The sequence below is a fragment of the Arvicanthis niloticus genome, chromosome 22 (genome assembly GCF_011762505.2).
Source record: "Arvicanthis niloticus isolate mArvNil1 chromosome 22, mArvNil1.pat.X, whole genome shotgun sequence".
NCBI classification, from domain to species: Eukaryota; Metazoa; Chordata; class Mammalia; order Rodentia; family Muridae; genus Arvicanthis; species Arvicanthis niloticus.
In genome coordinates this window covers 33,050,752-33,072,659 of record NC_133429.1, presented here as the reverse complement: position 1 = coordinate 33,072,659, position 21,908 = coordinate 33,050,752, and the positions used below count along the sequence as shown (strand labels likewise).

Genomic DNA, 21,908 nt, shown 5'->3' with positions numbered 1-21,908 from the left:
AGCATCAAAAGGGGTCCATAGATGTACAGCTTTACCAAATTTGGAAAGTTCTCAGTTATTCTTCAGATACTTTTCTGCCCCCAGCCCCTCCCAAGAAATCTCAGTTAGGCAGTTCTGGTCACTCACATGGGGCAGCTCGGTAGCAAGTCCTGTTTGTAGGACTTCCACTGGTGACTAAACAGTTTCTAGCACTTCCTGACAGTTTCTCCCTGCAGTGTGTTTCCATAACCTCCTCCCCCACTTCCCCCTTCCATCTTTGCCAGTTCTGGTGGCTTTTGGTAGTTCCCACCCTCATTACAGATGATGTGTGTTTGATGAAACTCTTCCCCCTTCTTTTCATACCTAGTAATTTTTTAATTAATGCCAGGTATTTTTGTAAACATTTTGAACTTAGTTCCATAATTCAGTTATGTTACTTGGAAAAAGTTTATCTTTTTGGTTTTGATTTTAAAATTTGTTAGGCGGGGCTAGAACGTTGCTCACTTTAGTGATGACTCTGTGTAAAGCGCACCAGCCACAGCTCCAGCTGCTCTGTTCACCGTCCTGCCTGTGGGGAGTGGGGACCCTGGGGAGTCGCCAAGGTTGACATGAGGTATTTCACTGGATCGCCTTACTTTTGAGGCAGGGTCTCTGAGCAGGGCACTGGGGACCCAAAAAAAAGTCCGCACCTTCACCAAGCCGCCTCCCCAGTCCACAGTTCGCACCCAGGTGTTACTAATGTAGATTATTTCCATCTGCACTCTGGGGAGCTGACCTGACAGAGTCGCCACCAGCAGGCTCTAGTGGGGCAGAAGGGAAGGAGGTGCCGAGTACTAATGCCAGCCCCGAGGATGACGGTTGTAGCCTGGCAACCAGGAGTGGCATCTTGACAGCTAAAGAGATCCACCCACTTGTGTAGGGCTATGGAAGCCTGAAGAACTGAAGTGAAGCACACTTCAAAAAAGAGTGTCCTGGGGTGGTGGTGGTGGTGGTGGTGGTGGTGGTGGTGGTGGTGGTGGGTGTGTGTGTGTGAAAATCTCAAAAGTAAAAATGTTTTTTAAAAACCTTGTTTAGCTCTCAAAGTGCAGATGTTAGCCTACTGCCTAAAGGAATTGATTGCCTTTTAAACAACTTGATGTGTGTGTTTTTGTGTTTAAGTCAGGAGGCTGCTTTTCATTAGAGGAACCAGATAACTTCCCACCACCTAAAATCACAACAAACCCCCCCCCCAAGGTTAATTAAGAGACGGTACCCAAATCAAGCCAAAATTTTATTTCACGTGTAAAAGAATGCTCTTAGATGTTAGTGAATCGGCGGGAGCCTGTGCAGGCAGCCTGTGATGCTTGGTGCTGAGGGTTGGAAGGCCGTCTGCATTTTATAATGGAGATTCTCTGTCCTGCTTACTGGGTTTACACCATTACTGAGCATGAACAAGGGCCCCTGCTCCTTGACCATAGCCAAATCCCTTGGGTCCAAAGTTCTTTGCGTAGCACCCTACAAAGGAGAGGGAGAGTTAGTCAGAGTTTATTAACAGATGTCCATGGACTCAAAAGCAAACTGGAGGTTCTGCCAGAGGCCAGTTTAAGATATAAATCGTGCTTTGCTGTGAGTATCCTTGTTTGAAGCAAGTCCAGGAAATCCCACTGCAGCGTAGTTACCATCGTGCTGAGTTGCAAGTGTGAAATCCAGCTAACATATGTGTTTCCTTCACATGCTCATAGGCTTGGCCTAAAGCAGGAAGTCAGAAGATTTGGGGGAGAAGGGCCGAGCATGGGGCTACAGAAGCGCTGTACCGTTCAACCAGATTCCCAGCCCTGTGTGTGGAGTTCTGCACACAGAGGAATGGAAGGGTGTAATCACTGTCCTAAGATGTCTGGGTCTAATTTTCAAACAGTAACAGTACACTATGTTTCCTTTTCGGGCGATACTAACAGATAGCAGAGATGAGTTGTTACCTTTACAGTAGATTTCACCTTCTTTCTCAGTCAGAGTTGTAGACTCCAGACTCTTCCCACACTTGGCACATCGGAAGCAGTTTTTGTGCCAGGGCTGGAAGAGACAGCTGTGTTAGGATGTTTAAGAGGACTGTTCCCTTTGGTATGATCTAGATGCAGCAAGTGGCTGGGGAAAACCAGTGCCCAAGCAATCACCTTGTCCTATGGTTTGACTCAGCTACAAAGCTGGCCCTCCTTTTATCCATATGCTAGCCACCCATAAAGGGCTGTTGGCTAGGAGCAGACTCTGGCCTTGTCACAAACCCAGTCTGCTCCTTGGAAGTTGCCGCCTTCCTGGCTTAAAATTTAGCAGCTCGAAGGAATTAAGTGGTAATTTTTCCAAGTCTACGTATCTAACTACCATCTGGCGTCCTGGCCCTGATTACACTGCAGAACCTGTACACAGCAGATTGTTCGCAGTTCAGCCATTTATAGGAAAACAGGTTCCTTTAAGCATTAAATGATGGTTAAGCATTACTCTCACTTCCAGAAATCAGTGATTCCAATGGAAATTTTGTTGGAAATGCTTAATCTTAAACCAGAACACATTGCCTAAGTGGGAAATAGAAGTGTGCATGTGTGTGTGTGTGTCTGTCTGTCTGTCCATGTGCGTGCATGAGCGTGTGTGTTATAGTTACCAGTTAGAGACAGCACACTACCTGTGTGTGTGTGTATTTGTGTGTGTTACAGTTACCAGTTAGAGATAGCACCCTACCTCTGTGTGTGTGTGTGTGTCTGTCTGTCTGTCTGTGTCTGTATGTTACAGTTACCAGTTAGAGATAGCACCCTACCTCTGTGTGTGTCTGTCTGTCTGTCTGTCTCTCTCTGTGTGGATGTTACAGTTACCAGTTAGAGACAGCACCCTACCTGTGCGAGTGTGTTACAGTTACCAGTTAGAGATGTGTGTTACAGTTACCAGTTAGAGATAACATCGTGTGTGTGTGTGTGTGTGTGTGTGTGTGTGTGTGTGTGTGTGTGTGTGTTACAATTACCAGTTAGAGACAGCACCCTACCTTCCCAGCGCCAATGATCTTCTCCGCAGCATACACAGAATCCCCACACCTGGAACACTTCTCAGCACCTCCATATTTCTGGGCAAATTTAGAAGTGTTTGGATTCGTTGTGGGCCTGTGAGGTTGAGCACTGGAGGGGAGGAGACAACAACTGAGGTGGTGTTTCTCCCAATGTCCTCATAAGCTAACAGGAGCTTCGCAACTTCACTGCTGGCCAGGGGCCGTGTCAGAAGTTACAGAAAATAAAGAAACACCCAAGTGCTCACAGCAGGACTGATTGCCTATGTCTGGATTCACCAGTACTAGATAAAGTCAAGCCGAACCTGAAACCTAAGTGTCATTCCCTCTGAGTGTGAACAGAACTTGTTATGTCCCTAGCACTGGCCTTGCCTACACAGTTATCTCTACCCCATAAACATAGCAATATAACTTGATTGTAGCTTTGTGTTTCATGGGTGACTGCAAGGTCAAATGTAAACAATTCTGGCATTAAACATACCCATAAACACATTAGCTGATGTAAGTGGTTCACAACTAGGGAAGGTAGGCATGTTTTCCAGATTATCTGCTCACTGTATCTTTAGCAGGTGACGTGTGACTCAACTGTTTTATTTGTGGGAAGTACTTTTGGAAATCTGCCTGTTACTCTGCTGTGCTGCTTTATGGTTTCTAGTGGCAGGATGGCATTGTTGTCACTGTTGACAGGTCACGAGGATGAGTCATATTTAACAGGCTTGATTTCCCTCATTCATAAGCAGCCATACTAGAATATGCAAAACATCCTTCTGGCTGAAGGGCATTTCAGAACCTGAAGTCAACAGGTGCACTGCGTGACAACTCTGCACTGTGTAATACCTGTTAAAATACTCACATAACAGAAGTCAAAATCTTAATACAGAAGTGCTGATTTTTGGTGAAATTATTTGTCAAAGACTTTGCTGCCCCATCACCTCTCTTCGCTCTGTGTTTGAGGTCACGCAGGAGTTTTCTCCATGAATTGTTGGCTAGATTGCTGTCTTGGAGTTTATGTGCGTGTGGCTAATTCACAGTGTGTTTCTGCAGTTGTACCTAACACTGGTGTATGTTCAAATCATTTCCAAACCTACTGATGCTATTATTTTTTAATATGACCTTTAAAAACTTGCTAAAAATGACATCTAACACTTAGAGTCCCAAGAAAATTCCCAGTATGTCATTAGAACTTTACAGAGATCACCATCCCCTGGCCTTTTAACAACTTCACAGGTTATGGATACTTCGTATTACAGATTTTAAAATGGAGGCTCAGATGTTAACTATCTTGCTGATGGGATATAAATTACCTCAGTGCTTCCTCTCGAGGAGCCCCTTGTGAAGCTCCTTAATCTGTGTATTAAAAGGCAGGCGGGCCATGGTGTTGAGTCATAAAGAAGACCTCTGGGAGAAGGAATTCCTTAGACCTGGTCCCAGAGGAAGAACAGAACCCAGCCCAGCCAGAAGGAACAGCCAGGATTACCCCTGCACATAGGGCGTGCGCACAGAGCCTGTTTATTGCTGGAAAAGGTGGAGACAGAGCAGAAAGAGCAGCTTCCTTCGTCATCGAAATTTTCCAGTTCTGGCTTCAAACAAGGACTTTTGGGGTCTTAGATGAATTTAGTTTTCACTGATGGGAGGATTTAGAGAGAACACGTATTTTGAAAAACTTGAAATTAAAACCTTTGGAATCAGGGGCACACTTAATAATCAGGAACTGAACATAATAAGTATAGTACATTTAACATTATTTAATAAGTATTTAATTATAATAGGGCTCTATTGGCTGTTTCTGGACCGTACAGGGAGAGCCTATTTCAAAGACAGGGAGAGAGGAAAGAGGAAGAGGACATTCCGAATGAATTCCCGAACGTGGGAGTGAAGCACTGGATAACCTGAACAGATTAACACTCTGGTCCTTTGGTATCAGTACTGAAAACATGTTTCCCATTTGTCAACCCTCAAATAATCAGAAGCAGGAAATTGTTTTAATTTCTAAATTGAAGGATCGTAATTTCCCAAGGAAACAGTGACTAAGGACCTTCCGTGGATGACTTAATTGCTTACAAGAAGCAACTCATAATTTAGACACTTATTTCAAGATACTTGATCTTCAAAATGCTATGGAATGTTAATTTAAGTCACGTTCCTTGAGACTTATGTTTTTCTCATACCAGTTAAAATGCTGTAAAACCAGCACTAGAAGTTCCTGCAGTAATTACTAAGATTTTAAACACAAAACTATAAATATTTTGATGTGAAAGAACAAAATACTGTTTACATTAGTTATTAGTAGGGGTTACATTACATCTTGCTTGCTTCGTTTAAGCTAAATATGCAGGCTCCTGGTGCCTGAGCGACAGCAACTGTTCTACCCACTTTTAAGAGAGTAACAAACACTCTCTCACCTCTCTGGCTTGATGCCCAGCCTCTCACCACGGTCCATGTTGAGTGTGCCAGCGCCCTGGCCGTAACCATAGCCTTTTGGTCCATACTTCTTTCCGTAGCAAGATTTGCAGTAGATCTCTTCATCATGAATTGCCACTGTTGTGCTGTCTAAATTTTTCCTGCAAACCACTAAGCCCCGGGGAAGACAGATTTTATACATTGTTAAAATGTTATTAATTATGTTAATGTTATATATATTAATTATGTGTATATATATATATATATATATATATATACACACACATACACACACACATATATATATATCTTTAACTTAAAACAGCAGTGCCTAAGGCTGTCTCGGTCCCACAGTTTTTATCCTGAGGTTTCCCAAAAACCATGAGCCAGCATCTGCATTGCCACTTCACCTGAGGATGCAGTAGCCTTCCTCTGTGGTATGTATGGTAGCTGCTTCACAAGAATGTCAAAATTTCATCATCAGAGATGCAAACTTTCCTGCATAGAATCTGCCTATTGACAGGAGAGCAGGAAGTTTTAGAAGTGCCTATTAAAAGAGAGAATTAATAACGCCCTGCTTGCAAACCCTTCCTCTCCACTTTTAACATTCATCCTTTCTGCCTTGTCACACCAAACATTGCTACATCATAACCTGATAAGAACCAAAGAGCGGTGAGTGAGTGAGTGCCTGCAGTTGCTTCTGCTGCCCGCTCTCCGATAAGAGCATCCTCTGGATTAAAAAAATAAATAAATAAATCCCAAATTCTAGTTTTCATCCCTAGTCTGGAATGAAAAAAAGAAAACCCATCCTTCCGTCTCCCCACCAGCCTTCCCGGCAGTGATAAGTAGGTCTGAGACTCATCAAGTGGTTTTGGACCAGCGTTTGCGTTCCCTGTCTCAAAGGAGACTGCATTCTTTCGAGATGGATTCCTTACCGCAGGACATTTCTACAGACCCCACTTCATAAAACTGCCAAATGTCATCATGCTATATCCAGACATTATTTCACTTTCTAAAACTTCAAATTGGCTTGAGAGAGAGAAAAAGAAAAAAGAAGAAGAAGAAGAAGAAAAACATTGTGAGGGAACTTGCTGGTGGCAAATTGGGAGGGCCGGCTGGAAATCAAACCTTAGTGGAGTAGTGAGAGAGAAGACGTTTGCCCCCTTAAAAAGAGGGAGGGGAGGTGGGCAAGAGAATGGCTGGCTGGTTTAAAATAAAGTTAAATGCCGGCTTCCACTATCTAAGATTAAAGTGTTCTCTGGGAGAACAGACTGCAGCTACTCTGGACCTGAACTTCAGGCTCAATATTAAAATGCAGTTACTTAAAAGGATATTGACTGCCTGTCCTTAAGGCCAAATAGCCTTAACGTGGCGTGAATGTGCACAAAATGTGTTCTCAAAAACCCTTGTTAGGGCTGGGGATATGGCCCACTGATAGAACACTTGACTAGCAAGTACAAGGCCCTAGGTTCAGACCCTAGGCCGCAAAACCCAGAAAACTCCCATGTATGTTACCACGGCCTGTTTCAAACCACGACTTGCTGCCTGGCCATTCCTCTTCCCTCTGCGGCCCTAGCCTCTGCAGCGAGTCCTCAGGATCTGTGCGTGTCCCTGAGTTACCTTGTTAAGGCTTCAGACAGCAGGGACAGGTATTAGGAAAGAGGAAGACTGACAGTGGAGAGCCTGACAGTAAATAAACACTGGTTTTGTTATGGTGCAGAAGAAAATGAGAACAATTTCTAAAGTGTTTGCATTTCAGACCTCCAACATTTTGCTTAGTTACAATGCCTGTTGAAATCCAGATTCTCTTAAAAAAAAAAAAAAAAAAAAAAAATTGGAGAAAAAGATCTACTACCTTGGAAAAGAAAGAGTTCTACCAAATCTGAGCCGTTATGAAGTTACGCCTTCCCAAAAAGGCACGTGTAATAATTTTACTTTTCATAATCACGGCTGTTAGTTTTTACTGCCTGTGAAACACACATACTATACATGGGTCCAGACAGCTTGAACGCTGGCATCTATGGAAACAAGACAAGCCACATTTAAAAGTTTCTTTCCTAAAGTTCAGTTATTAATGTAGGCAATTTTTGGAGACAGGGTCTCAGTATCTTCTTTTAGTGCTACCTAACTTGCTTAGAATTCTCTGGACCAGGCTGGCCTCAATCTCAGGTCTGCCTGCCTCTGCCTCCCCAGTGCTGGGTTTAAAGTCGTGCGCCACCACACACTGGCCCAGCAAATTTATGTTTAAAATGTAGCTGTTTACAGTACTTTTCACTGTATCACCTATAAATAAGGCAGATCTCTGCGTGGGTGGATCCTTCATTAAAGAAAGTTCTATTGTTTGACTTGTGGTGAGTTTCTCAAGCCATGAGGCTAAGGCTTTTGAAATGACATATGTGTCTTCTGAAGGGGTTTTTTCCTCTTGTTTCTCTCATGGGATGTTTATTCTTCAGAACACACAGGTAAGTGTTGTTTTATGCCCTACTTCCTTCTACACCACACACCTAATAAACTACGATAATCTCAGTGTGCCTGTAGGGACCTACATATCCCTATACTCTTCTTCCAAATTAAAAATACCAATTGCCATGAGCAAGTAACAAGCAATACCTTAGGACAGAGATTCTCAAGCTGTGGGTCGCGACCCTGCCCCATATCAGATTTTCTGTATATCAGATATTTACATTACGATTCATAACAGTTTGTGACGACTCAACTGTATAGCTGGGGTCATCACAAGACGAGGAACTGTTTTATAGGACCGCAGCATTTGGAAGGTTTAGAACCACTGCCCTAGAAGGTCAAATTGGAAGGTTCTGTAGAAAGCAAGCTTGTAGACTCTGAACTTCAGCCCTTGGTGTGGTAAGAATGTCAGAAAGGAACCCAGCTAGAAAGAGAAAACTGGCAAAGATGAACTTATTAACCAAACCAAGCCAAACACACGTGGTGTGCCAGAAACTTTCAGTAGGGGGCCAGACTGTCCCGGGGACACAGAGGTGACAAAGGCAAAGGCCAAATGGCCAGAACTGAGGGCTAGGTGGTCTTCTTCCCTCTGGCTTAGTGCTCTGTCTAAAAATCAAAGACATGAAAAACCCCTATCGGGCTGGAGAGATGACTCAGCGGCTCAAATAAAGAAGAGAAAAAAAAAAAAAAACAAAAAAAACCTACCACTCTAAAACTATTACTCTTAGCCAGTGTTCATTTTCTTCGAGGTAAACTGGAGCTTTTCGCAGACCAGTTTTGGAGGGGGAGGGGCCATACTCACTGCACAGAAAGCAGCAGCGATGGAAGCTCCGCCCATCACACTGCACCTCCTCCGCATGGTATACGGTTCTCCCGCAGGCCCCGCACTTATTTCCACCGCCCCAGACAGGCATTCTGTGGAACAAAGGATGCATTAGGATGCTTGTTTTACGAGTTCCCTACGGGTTGTTTCGGCCCAGGAGACCGTGCAGATCGTGCTGCGCGATCCACCCAAACCACATCTTTCAGAGGCCTGCGTTCCTCCAAAATAGCTCCATCTCCACTCCCAAATTATAGCCCTCATTAGGAAACTGGCTCAGACAGCCTCTTTTTTTTTTCTCTAGAAGACAAAGGAATCTTTGCATCCAGTGCAAGAGACAGGTCACCGAAGTACAATGCAGAATAAGCCCCTAGGATCCCCAGGAATTAATACGGAAGTAGAGAGGCCGACACTGTCCTCTCTCCCACACCCAGTTTTTAATGAGCCTTCTAAAAACTCGGCTGGAAAGCTTACATTTAAGTATACTTCTTTGCTACGCGTTTATTTAATTCACTACGCAGACACTGGATTCTTAACATGTAATGTACATAAGCGATGAACACACGCGTATGTACCTGACAGTGTGTTCGGTCCAATTACAGCTCACAATTGTGGCTTAGTACAAGCGCATGGAAGCCCCACGGTCACCACAACAAACATGTCCAGATGGCTGCCAAGTACGTTAGTGTGCGCTTCACTAACCCCAAAAGCCAACAGTTGGTTTCCCCACTGTGGCAGGTTTGCCAGGCCTACAGATAAGGCTATCAAGTACCCTCCTCAGCAGTGACCGTCAAAGGATGTGGGGACAGCCTCCAAACATGGTCTGATGTGATGTAAAATCCCAGACTGTCATGATGTAGGGGCAATATTCTCTAATCCCCCTTAACAAACTGGCCTCCTGGCTGATTTCTGGATACCAGCATTCTCCACTGCCCGGGCCACTACACGAAGGCAGCCTGCTAAGAAGGGACCTTGTTTCTGAGGTCCCCTGGCTGGTGTCTACTGACACTGTTTTTGGGCTTCCCTTCTGTGAGGGGTATTTGCAGTCTTTGCCTGCAAAGTTTCTGGATATGGCCCTTGCCTCTTTAGAAAATGGCTAGTTATAGAAAAGCTGACATTTCCTTTATAAATATAAACTAATTAGAACACACAGTAAGCAGGGGAAAGCTTTAATCTTTGCCCTTAAAAGAGGTCGATTTCCCATGCAACCATTAAGGTGGGTCCAGATCTCTAGTAGGTTTCCTGATAATACCTTTATTAAATATTTATACAATTAATAAGAGATGCTTTGTCCCTCTTCTGGTTACCGCCCTAGACTTACATTTATCTATCCAGCATAGCGTTGAGAAAACAGCTCTCTTTGCTCACAGAGATTTGAAAGGACCACTTCAAGCCAAAATTCAGGCAAGCATTTAAAAACTTGAGTTTGAGTGTCTGCCATTAGTGTTCACCAAAACGCATGCCGGAATTAAGTTTCTCCAAGTGGCAGCATCAGGGGGTGTGGGCCTAGTGGTAGAATCTGGCTCCTGGGGGTTCCACGATTACACATTCAGAGGGGGTGAATTAATCCTCACAATAGAGACCTGTTAGAAGGCACCTCCACATCCTCAATGTATAAAGGCACCAATTTACTACCACACATGGGACAGCAGAACTATCAGGCAAAACAAACTCCTTTATAATGTAACCCAGCTTCGGGTATGCTATAGCAAAAGCAAATGCACCAAAGACTTAATGCTATGCCACAGTGTCCATGAGTGTTCGCAGCCATCTTCTGTTTCAGGAAAACCTACTCCTGGTACACAATAACGTGTCAGCAAAGGGGCCAGGAGACAGAGGCAGGGCAGACAGATCCAGCATTGTACGATGCAGGCTTGTGGACAGAAGCATGTTTTTTGGCAATAACAAGAAAGGATGAGCACAATGCCACTACCCACCCCCCCACACCCACCCCCCACACACACACCCAGGCAGGAGGAAAGGGCTTACATGCTGAGCCAGCCAGATGGGCTCTGGCCAACCAGAATATATCTGGAGTTTCTCAAAAGCCCTGATATCTGCTAAGAAACAATCCCAGCATCTAGCGTCTTGTTTATGCTGTAGGAGGCTGGGCTTGTGCCAGGTCACTTAGTGAGCAAAACAGGTCCTATTAGCGGGATCCCTGCATAGTCACCACACACAGCTTGAAAGCACTGGTTTCCGGGGCACTGACTCTGCTGCTCTTAGCCTGTTTCTTAGCCTGTTGCTGTAACGGATTGGGGGTGGATGACCTGTAAAGAACAGACATGGGTTTTCTCAGAGTTATCAAAGCAGTAAAATTCAAGACCAAGGCGCTGGTAGGCTTGGTGTCTGGTGAGGGACCCAGGTCCCTGCTTCTAAGATTGTGTCTTCAACACAGAGACACAAGGCAGAAGAGCAAGAAAGGAAACCCATTCCACAGCCTTTTTTATAGTGCAATTAATCCATTTAGTCTTCAACTTGTTGTGCCCTGCCTGGGGACTGGGTTTCAACAGGCCTTCTGGACCAAACCAACCACTCACACCATGGAAACCCTCAACCAGGTATGAACGCAAGACCTCCTCCAGCTCAGTGAAAGGTAAGCCCAGAGCTGTGCTTTAGAACGGGGTGAATAAAGAGTGCTGGCTACGGTAAACAAAAGACCCAGGGCTCCATGGTGCCAGCCTAGGAAGAGAGCCGTGCAGAGTCTTTGAGCCCCTGATTTGACTGTACTCAACTTCTCCTGAACAACTGAACTTGATTTTCAAACCATGTGAGATTAGAGCCTGCTCCTTAAAATAAACAGATTGAACACACAAAGGTCTTTCACACAACAACGACCTGACTGATATCACTAGCTAGCACTAAGTCATGGGTATCAATTTGCAAAAAGAAACCACTTCTGCCTAGACAGGGATAAAAGGAATCCAGGGGTCTACACGTGTTACAAAGCTTCACTCCGGCTTTCTCTTTTGATGTTGTGTCTATCTCTTCCGCCCTTCTGTGAAAACAGGCGCTTCTTTGTTTAAACTCTGATTGAAACTTCAGCCTGACTATAAACCCAAGACACAGAATACTAGCACCAACAGCCTGCACTGGCTTGGTTTTGCACTGCAATTAGTGATTGCTACCAACTGCCCTTGCCTCTAAGGTTGCGTGTCTGTGTTCTGCAGTGCTCCTGGCCATAAGAGGCATGTGTTGGCATGTGCTGGAGGGTCCCTCATGAGACCTAAGGACACCAGAGGTCATATAAGACCAGGCTTATAGGTAATCAGTTGGCTATTGAGGCACTACTGTTATCAAGGTGTGTCCTATCAATTTAATATCATCCTGGTACCTGGTAGCCAGCCTTTTTTTTTTTTTTTTCCTGGTATCTGTCTTTGGAGCAATCTCAATGAGGAAACAGAGCTCCATCAAGACCAAGGTTAGGTCAACTTGTCCTTGAATGACACTCAAACATATTTAACTGACCACTTATGTTGCTCTGTCCAGTGAAAAGCAGTCTGGATTTCTTTTGTTTAAGGAGTAAATACATCCCCTCTCTTTATGTGGCAGCAGATACCATAAATTCACTTATAAGTCCGTTCTTACACAGGTGTGCATGCCGCTGCAGCTGAGTGTGAGCGTGCCTACGTTCCGGAAAGCCTTCTACAGAATCCTGCTTACTCTGTTCTTAGTTTTTTCTGCTTCTACTACATCTCAGTTTTCTTGTTCTAGCTACCAGTCGGTGTGGCTTGTATCTAGGCATTCAGGTACCATCCAGCTTAAGGGCTTTCGTAAGAATTTTTGAAGAACCTCTTCTTTGCTATAGGCAGGAAAACAAAACAACAACAACAAAAAACCCAACAAAGAAAAAAAAAAAAAACACATCCTGAGGAAAGCCTCAGTCAGACTCAGTCAGATTTATGTTCTCTGTTTCAGAAGAGCCCATGGGTAGTTATAGTCAATTGCTATGTGTTCTGTATGTATAACCATTCTAATAATAGAAAGAAAAGCAGAAAGACAGGCTGGTTTGGGCTCTTTTTGTTTTTTCCTCCAATGCTGCACTTGTTTATAAACCTGGAAGTTTCCACTACAAAAGTGCCTTAAACATAAAATCCTACATCCATAAGGAAACCCAGAGAACAACCCTCAAACAGCATAGCTGTAGAGCCACAGAGGTTTTTTTTTTTTTTAAAAAAAAAAAAAAAAAAAAAGGAAAAGAAAGACAAAAGGAAGAGCTTAGCTGATTAGTCACTCATAAGCATCTTTCCTGAGCATTACAATGTGTAACAACTGTCCGGCTCCCAGCACTGGCTGTCGAAAGAAATGAAGTCCAACCTCACACATTCACTCTGAACCCCTATGGACGGGACCTGCACTTGGCAGGAGAGCGCACGATAACCTTCCGTTTCTGCCGCTCTTGGCACTGCTGTGCATATTTTGAAGAAATTCGAGGCTTCCTTTTCCCTCCGAGTCCTTGGCTCTGCTCCTCCACGACAGCTGTCGTTAATCAGAACAGACCGATCTGCACGGAGCAGTCCACGCTTCGTGCCTTCCCCAAGCCCACGTGCTCACTTACACAGTGTTAAGGGCACAGATAAATTCCCACTTTGCACACACAGTGTCGGCCAAAGACAGGCTTTTCCTGCGTTTAGTCTTGTTCTTGGGTTTTCGACGTAACTTCCAGAACTAGAGGTTATCCGCTGCACTGGACTAGACTGCCTGGTTTACATGTCAGTACCAAGGTGAAACCTTTCCTGCTCTTCCTGCTTCTCCTCAGGCTAAACCACCAACCCAAATCCAACAGAGCTCCCCTTCTGAGACAGGACTGGAGGCTAAATCTGACTCATCAGGTGTGACTTTCTTACTCTTTAGGGAACCAATAAAACCAACAAAGGGACCTCAGGGGTCAGGTCTCTCTCTCTCTCTCTCTCTCTCTCTCTCTCTCTCTCTCTCTCTCTCTCTCTCTCTCTCTCTGTTTGTGTGTGTGTGTATGATCTAGTTTTATTTTATGCACATGTTTATGTATTGGGTATAGTGCCTGTAGAGGCCAGAAGAGGTCAACAGACTTGTGGAACTGGTATTTCAGCTGGTTTTGAGCCATCGCGTGGGTTCTGGAAAGGAAACCCCAGCCCTCTGTCTGCAAGATTAGCAAGTTCTCTTAACTAATGGGCCTTCTCTCCAGCCCCATAGACCAAGCCATTCTTACACTGCTGGTTCTGTATTTGGTGCCTTAAAGGAACGAACCTGTGCATTTAAGTGTACACAGCCCCATTTAGGAGTTAAAGCCACCTGATGTAATACTAAGAGTTCGGGTGTCTCTGTGAATAAATCCAGATTTTAAATTTAAATGCTTCCAGCTTTCATTGTTACTCTAGAAACTTGGCTACTCTCTCAAAAGGAAAAATGTTTATAAGCCAGCCTCATCTCGAGCCACACTTGGGGGGGGGGGGAGTGGCTTGTTAAAGGATACAAATTAGAGGTACTGTCCCCCTAATACAATGGCTCTTGGCACAGCTTGGATTTAAACGCTGTTGTTAACCAGAAACTAGGCTGCAGCTCTCACTAGTCTGAGGATTTTTCTTCTGCTGCCCCAGCTACCTATGCAGTCTCATTCTCTCAGCTACGAAACACAGCGCCAAGAACGGATCTTGCCTATCTTGGTAATTTGCTTACCCATTCCAACAGCGTCCTTCTAAGAAAGCCACTTCTTCACCCTGGCCCCGAGTAACCATGTAGCAAACACATTGTAACACAGTGTCTGCCATTCTCCTGGTGAGAAACCGGGACAGCAATACCTTTTTTACAGAGCTCCCAGAATTTGCTAGAACAGTACTTGGATAGCAGACACTCAAATGACAGTGTCTCTCCATGTTTCACGATATTTAGCTTCCGCACACACAGAACTGAGTTACAGAGGACTGAACTCCTTGCACATGCGAGGCAAGTGTTCTACCACTGTGACAGCCCCCAGCCTAATTTTTACTTTTAAAAATGTTGAGGCACTAAGCTGTCTACATTGTCTCTGTTAGCCGTGAACCTGCTCTTAGCTCTGGGAGGCTATGAACTGCGATCCTCCTGACAGCCTCTCAAGGAGCTGGGATTACAGGCCTATGCCACAAGGCCCAGAGGAGTGTGTAAACTTCATTATAAATAGTCTACTCTCTCTTTATCCTCCTAGCCCTTGCCTAGGATGGCATCTGATCTCCCTCCCTCATCCAGGGATTCATTTGTTTGTAGGTTCCTCCGGGAGAGGTGAACCATAGGAGCTGTGTAATTAATTGCAGTTTATGAAGAACTCAATATAAACAGAATTCGACACTCTATCCTGGGGGCTGAAGGTGAACTGCATTGAGCACCTGTGTCACACAGACGGGACAGACGATCTGGACTCCAACCATAGCACCAAACAAGGCATTACGAGCTTCATACCATAAACTGGCTTGGGGGCTGAAGATAAGGAGTTAGGGGCTAGAGAGATGCCTCAGTAATCGAAGAGTTTACTGCACAAGCCTGAGGAAGGCCCTGAGTTCAGATCTCCAGCGACCACGTGAGACTGATGGCTTGCACTGTATTCCCAGAGCTAGGGGTGGTAGAAAACAGGACCATCTCAGGGGCTCTCTAGCCAACCAGTCCGGCCAAAACCCAAACCAACCAAACAAAAAGCACTGAGCTCCATGCCTGGTGAGAGCTTGTCTCAAAAAGTATAAAATGGATAGCGTAAGTAAAGACACTGTCAACCCTGGGCAAACACACCCTCCCACACAGAGACACACAGATTTATAAGGAAGCGTGTCTGTTTTTCAGGGATTTGTTCTTTGGTGGTAAAGATATACAAGCAGGCTGGAGAAGTGGCTCCATGGCTAAAAGCACTTGCTGCTCTTCCAGAGGTCCTGGGTTAAGTTCCTAGCATGCAAACAGCAGCCGACAACCTTCTGTAACTCCACTTCCAGTGAGCCTACACCGTCGCCTGGACTTCTCAGGAGCCAGGCACACCTGTGGTACATATACCTACATGCAAGCAAAACATCCATACACAGAAAGTGATTTTTAAAATTATGCAAACAGGGCTGAGACAGCACAGTCTGTAAAGTGCCTGGCAGCATAAACTCATGAGGACCTGAGTTTGGGTCCCCAGTACGGACACAAAAATTGGCCATAGCAGTGTTCTTATGGTCTGAACACTGGGGAAACAGATCTCTCGAGTTCATTTGGCTAGCCATTAGGGTTGAATCGTTAAGCCGGAGGATCATTGTTTATCAAAAATAAATAAACAATAGCCTTGCAGTGGTGGCCCACCAGCACTTGGGAGGCACAGGCAGGTGGATCTCTTGAGTTTAGGGTAGCCTGGTCTACAGAGCAAGTTCCAGGACAGCCAGAGCTACAGAGAAACCCTTCTCTGGAAAAAAAGCAAAATAAATAGGTAAACAAAGAAACAAATAATAAATAAATAAAATTAAAGTAGACAGGGATCAAGGAAGACATCCAAGTTGACCTCTGGCCTCCACCTGCATATGCACACACCCATACAAAAGAATTTACATATCACACACACACACACACACACAGAGAGAGAGAGAGAGAGAGAGAGAGAGAGAGAGAGAGACAGACACACACACACACATACAGAGAGAGAGAGAGAGAGAGAGAGAGAGAGAGAGAGAGAGCGAGCACTGGCTGTGTGCACTGTAACAATGTCTGCCACGAACAGTGAAGTACACACTACCTCAAGACACTCCTGGTCCGACACAATGTATGTGGGAGTTAGAATTTGAAGTACTTAGGACTGAAAGCCAGTTCCTATCCTTGTGACTCTAACAAAGTCCATAACCTCTGAGCTTCGACACCTTGACTGAGATATGAGATAGCAAGTGTAAGTACCTGGGAAAGTGCCAGCAACTCAACTAAGGCCACCTTTTCTTCAGGAACACCTCCTGGCCTGGATATGGCACCAAGTTCAACCATGCATGCTTGCTGAAGTCACTGACCTCCAAAGTAACAAATTAGACTCATGTTGAAGCCATCTCTAAAACTCTCCTGTTTTTTTCCCCCCCTACAAAGATTTTAAAGGTTGAGAGCATTCAAATCACCAAGAGTTCTCCATCTCTGAATTCCCATATTCCATGCACAGGAATAGGTTCCGGCCCACCAAGATCTCATCCATGCAGTGTGGTCAATGGACTCAAACTGTTTCTTTCCAACAAGAAGCTCCTCCTTGTCCTCTCTGCTCACCAAAGTCTAATTTCACCATAGAAAGAAACCTCCCTTCCACCAAGTGACCTTGGCGTCTTCATGTTAAGTAACGTGCATATGGTCACCACAATGCCTTCATCGGGAGGACAGCAAAATTCTTGACATGGATGTGGGAGGAACCTGGCCAGCCACATTCTGTAATTGAACGCAGCTATGCTGTAAATTTGGTAATCTCTGGACACAACATATCCCAGAGCAATCCTCAGTCTGGGAGTATGACCAGATACTTGACTATTCAAACAATTCAACATTTTCACCATCTTTACATGGAGTGAGAACCTAGATTTAGATGCCAAGATTCCTGCTTTTTTGGCAAACAAAGGTTGGTAACGTTTTATCTGCTAGCTCTCTTATTTTAAAAATGAAAACAATGCTTATTTATATCATAAAGCGGTTCTGAGATTAAACAATATATGCAAAACACCCTTACAGCAGAATCTGTTACATAGCAGGTACTCATAAATACAAAAATACTCCTGTAATGTTTACCATATTCATTTCTGTTAAGTCGTTTATTAATTTAGTCTTCACAACTGAAGTAGGCGTTACCATGATTCCCATTTTTAATTGAAGGAAAACCTGGTAAATATTAACTATAAAAACAAGATGGCCAATTTGATTTAGAACACGAATAGAACTCACTGCTAACCACAGAGATAGTGGCACTGTTATCTGTGGCTATGCCAAAGATTCGGAGTATTTGCTATACTGGATTCAATTCTCTCTTCATTTTTCTTTTGTGAAGAAGCCACCAGGAAACCTTTCCTACAGTTAACTGTCAGGGCCTTTCGCCTTTGCTGTACCTATCATAATCTGTCTGAACTTTTATTACTAGTCAAAAGCAATTAGTTCTGTTGGCCCAAGAGCTCCTGAAAACCCAGTTAAGTCTTTGCAAGTGATTCACATACAATATACATATGGTTCTTCCTCTACAGCTTTCAACAATTAAATTTAACAGCCAAAAATCGTGCCTTGCTTCCTTAGAATGCAGAATGAGAAGCAGTCCTCTCGATCTTGATTTTCAATGTAAGATATTCAACTCCTTTAAATCTGGGGACCAGTGAACTCAGTCACACATGCTGTATCTTATATATTTAAAAACATTTTGGACCAGTCACAGATCTATAATCCCAGCTAGTTGGGAGACTCTGACAGGATGATCTAAAGTTCAAAGCCAGCCTAGGAAACTCTGCAAAACTTTGTCTCAAAATGAAAAGGGCTAATTGTGGCTCCAATCAGAGTCCTTGCTTAGTATTCACAAGGTCCCGGGTTCAATCCCCAGTACTACACACAACACACAACAAAAAGCCACAGGGTTGGAGAAGAGCCCAGATATTCCACAGGCCTGTAAAAAGGCCCGAGACACCGAAACAGGATTCACTAGGTGTTCCCCAACTGACAAAACCCAGGAGGTGGCAAGCAAATGCCAGTCTAGGCAGAGATGGAGTCCTGAGAAACCTCTGAAGGTCTGAGGATGGAGGGAAGGACTGGGAGATAGATGTTCAAGTGGAAGTCACCTCTCTCTCTGGGAAGACTCCCACCAAGAACCATTTCATTTCGAGTTTCAGAAAGCACAGAATATAGTCTAAAATCACGAGGCATCCACCATATAGATAGCCCTAAGGCTGCACCTCGTACTTACACATTCCTTACACTCGCACCCTACCCACACATACCCTTTCTCTCCTCCCAGCCCCCAGCAAGGATGCTTTTAGACCTAGTTCATAAGAGGAAGTGACTGAGACCAGGCAAGAGTAAACTTGGTAGGGGCACCAAACCAAGGGGTACGAACTTGGGGGTCACACTCCAGACTTGATTTCTGCCCCCCTCTCCCTTAGAGGGCTCCCTCTCTCCATTTCATCCATCCATCTCATTTGTAACAGAACAAAACTGAAAATTAAAGGGCTTGAGCTCTCCATAGCTACATATTGACAGGGTTAGGCCTGGACCTAGTGTCCTGTCCCCCTACTTGATACCAACATATGTGCTATCTTTTTATAAAGATACAATTTCCCCCAAGTCCAAGAGTGTGCAACTTCACCAGGATGGTCCTCCAATCAGTACTAATTTTAGCATGGTCTTGAGCATATTCCATGTCAGTCAAAAATTTCAAAACAAGATTGGGAGGAATTTGTCAACATTTTATGGTGTAAAAAAAAAAAAAAAAAAGTTGGCTGAAATCTGTTAGTGAATATCTACTGCTCCCCACAAAGGCACCTCGTCTGTTCCCTCCTCCTTTATTCAGTTAACAAGTACTGAGGTGTGCTCCAAACATATTCAAGGTAACTAAGCAAACAGTATTACAGAGACTCCTGGGATGTATATGTCTATGGCAACCTGGCTATAAAAAGCAGCATCAAGGAGCCTTGAGAAGTAGTGAAGGAATTATCAGTAACAATTACAAGGGAATGGCAGAGAACAGAATCCCAAGAATAGTCACTTGTATGCAGTGTTGAGACTGTATGAATCTTTCTTTTGAAATCTACCGTTTAAATCTTTCTTGAAGAGTCTGGGGACAAGAATCTCGTCCCTTTTGCATTTTTTGTTTTTATGTAAGGGATTTAGCACACATTAGGAAAGTCAATAATTGAACTAGTTTCGCTGCCCAAGTTAAAAAAAAATTCCTACATTCACTATGTCCCCCCTCAACCCCCCGTAATGAAAAGTATTTATAAATAAAAATGTATGCAGACCAAACAAAACAGGTCAAACTTTTGAGTAATCATGTAAACAAATACAGTTCAAAGTCCCTGGCTTCCAAGGGGGCAGAAGTTTCAAGAGCACTACACACACACACACACACACACACACACACACACCCGCGCCTCCGGATGCCTATACCAGAATCTAGCTCTGAACCCAGACAGTGACTTTTAGGACCTGTTGCAGAATTTCAGAACCAAGCAACGTTGTATCCTTGTTTGTATCTTAAAGGTAGAAAGCGCCAGGAAACGCTAGGTATGTTCAACTGGAATTTCTCTATGGTTTCTTCTGTATTTAAGATTCTGTGCCTGGTGGGCAGAGACCACCGAACAAAGGCGATGGCCAGGAGCTCCGTTTGGCCACAGAAGAACTGGAACTCAGTGGGTTATGGAGACGCCCATCGCCCCAGAGCACCCACCCAATTCCCGAAAAGGTCGGCAGAGCTGAGCATGCACACCCTTGGGGTACAGGAGCCCTGAAGCCTCTAACCCCACTCCTACCCGAAGGCGAGAATCAGCCCTGGGAGGGAGCCTGGGACTACAAAAAGAGAGACTGGCGGCCACGAGAAACTCCCAGCTTGCCTCTCCCCAAGAGAACAGGATGGGAAATTAAAGGTCACCGGGGATGATTTACCTGACCCAAGGACGCGAGGTCCCAGGGCAGGAATGGCCTGGGGGCGACAGCAGGTGAGGTAGTGGACCCCGCAATGGGGAAGAAGTGGGAGGATGGGTGGGAGCACAGTCAGGAGCAGGGGTGGGGATGACAGGGACCGCGGGGCGGCAGGCTTCCTAAGACTCACCCGAGTGGGAGGTGGGAGCACGCGGCGGGCGGAGCTAGCGAGGTCGGGACAGCTGAAAGCCGCGGGCGGAACTGGAGACTGGTGGGAGCGCGCGCGCCAGCTTTTAAAGACATGCGCTGGGCGTGGCCTTATTAACCACGCCCATCGTTATGTCACGCCCCTCTGGTTGTCTGATGCTCTCCGCCCTGCGCGCTGAGCTAGGCTCCTGCTGCGGGTTCCGAGCTCTGGCCCCGAGACAAAAGACCGGAATCCCGCCTCTTCCTGCGGCTTCCCGCGCGTCGGAGTCTCCCACCATCCCCAGCTGCTCCAACCCACCGGTCCCCGGGCTTCCCGAGCACTCAAGACCGGCCCGGAGCCACCGAGATTGGGTGTCGCCCCACGGGGTTCCAGCCATCCTGTATTGCGCAAATTCTATATGTTAGCCTCTGGGGTGCAGGACTCCCTGGTGCAGGATAGTGTCTGATCTGAATCCCAGCTTCTGGAATCCAGAGCTTTCCTGTCGTGAAAGAGCCACATTCCTCATCTAGACTAAACAAATGACGTTATGAAAACACCTCATTCCCCAAGTGTTTTGCTTTCCCCACCACTCACTGCTGAGGGGGAAGAAACCCACAACCCACGCAGAAACCCTGGCGCCAAAAGGCTTCGGGTTTCGGTTTGCAATTGTCAGAAAAGCCCAGGGAGGCCTCGCCAGCGAAGAAAGCAGAAAGGACCTAAAATCTGGGCTAGACAAAAAGCTAAATAATATCATCTCTATCTGGTTTGTAGTCCAGGACATCTGGTGAGCCACTTCTCTGTCATCAGTAGTGGGTTGGCCTAAGAATTAGTATTTGAAGAGTGGTGACCCACCTCCCAATCCCCCACCCCTCACCCCACCGGGCAATAGGCAAGACCAAAACTACTCCCTCCTGTCACAAATCACCCCTTTTCATCCAGGCTCAACAGCCTGCTGTTAACAGGCTAGTTGATTCTTTGGTGGGGGTTAGGATGACTTTACCTGCTAGATGCCAGCACCCTCACGTTGTGACAATAAAAAAATAAAATAAAATAAAAAATGTCTCGCTTATGTTACCAAAGGCCCTGTTAGGGGGGAAGGGGAGGCAGAGTTAAGGAACGCCCCTCTGGGGTATATGTCTGGTGACAAAAGTACAGGCCTGGCTTATGATACCATTTTATGTTGTATGCTGGCTCCATCCAGAATAAGCTCCTAATTGCAGCCAGATTCTCTGTCCACCAAGTACTGTACGAAAACACTGCAAGTAGTGATTGACATCTCTCCAGATTGTGGCAGGAGTTTGAAAGCATGGGTGCCTACTGTGAGCTTTTCTAAATACCAGCAATTCTTACATTCACGATTCGATTTGTTTGCTTTACCTTGGCATCTTGCTGCACTTCTCACTGGGGAGCTTCTGGTTTGTTTTCACTGAAGGAAGCGGGGTAGTTCATGTTATGTTTTTTAGCAAGCAATAGTCCTTTTTTCTGCTACT

At 45.1% G+C, this 21,908-nt stretch overlaps 1 protein-coding gene across 1 annotated transcript; it reads right to left on the bottom strand.

Annotated features, from left to right (window-relative positions):
• Nucleotides 1-1,231: 1,231 nt before the first annotated feature.
• Csrp2 (cysteine and glycine rich protein 2) lies at nucleotides 1,232-20,555 on the bottom strand. The gene is made up of 6 exons (XM_076920191.1): nucleotides 20,422-20,555; nucleotides 8,670-8,782; nucleotides 5,407-5,575; nucleotides 2,987-3,116; nucleotides 1,935-2,028; nucleotides 1,232-1,473 (listed from the first exon to the last, which is right to left on the bottom strand). The coding sequence occupies exons 1-6, from the start codon at nucleotides 20,532-20,534 to the stop codon at nucleotides 1,397-1,399; spliced, it is 696 nt and encodes a 231-aa protein (XP_076776306.1). The 5' UTR covers nucleotides 20,535-20,555; the 3' UTR covers nucleotides 1,232-1,396.
• Nucleotides 20,556-21,908: the final 1,353 nt, after the last annotated feature.

What these genes read in the sequence shown, in the direction of transcription:
- Csrp2 (XM_076920191.1), bottom strand. Translation starts at nt 20,534, where the DNA reads ATGTCTTTAAAAGCTGGCGCGCGCGCTCCCACCAGTCTCCAGTTCCGC. An exon ending in TCGCTGCTGCTTTCTGTGCA is followed by an intron (nt 5,576 to 8,669) that starts GTGAGTATGGCC and finishes CCCGGGGCTTAG; the next exon opens with TGGTTTGCAGGAAAAATTTA. An exon ending in CTGGGCATCAAGCCAGAGAG is followed by an intron (nt 3,117 to 5,406) that starts GTGAGAGAGTGT and finishes CCTCCCCTCCAG; the next exon opens with TGCTCAACCTCACAGGCCCA.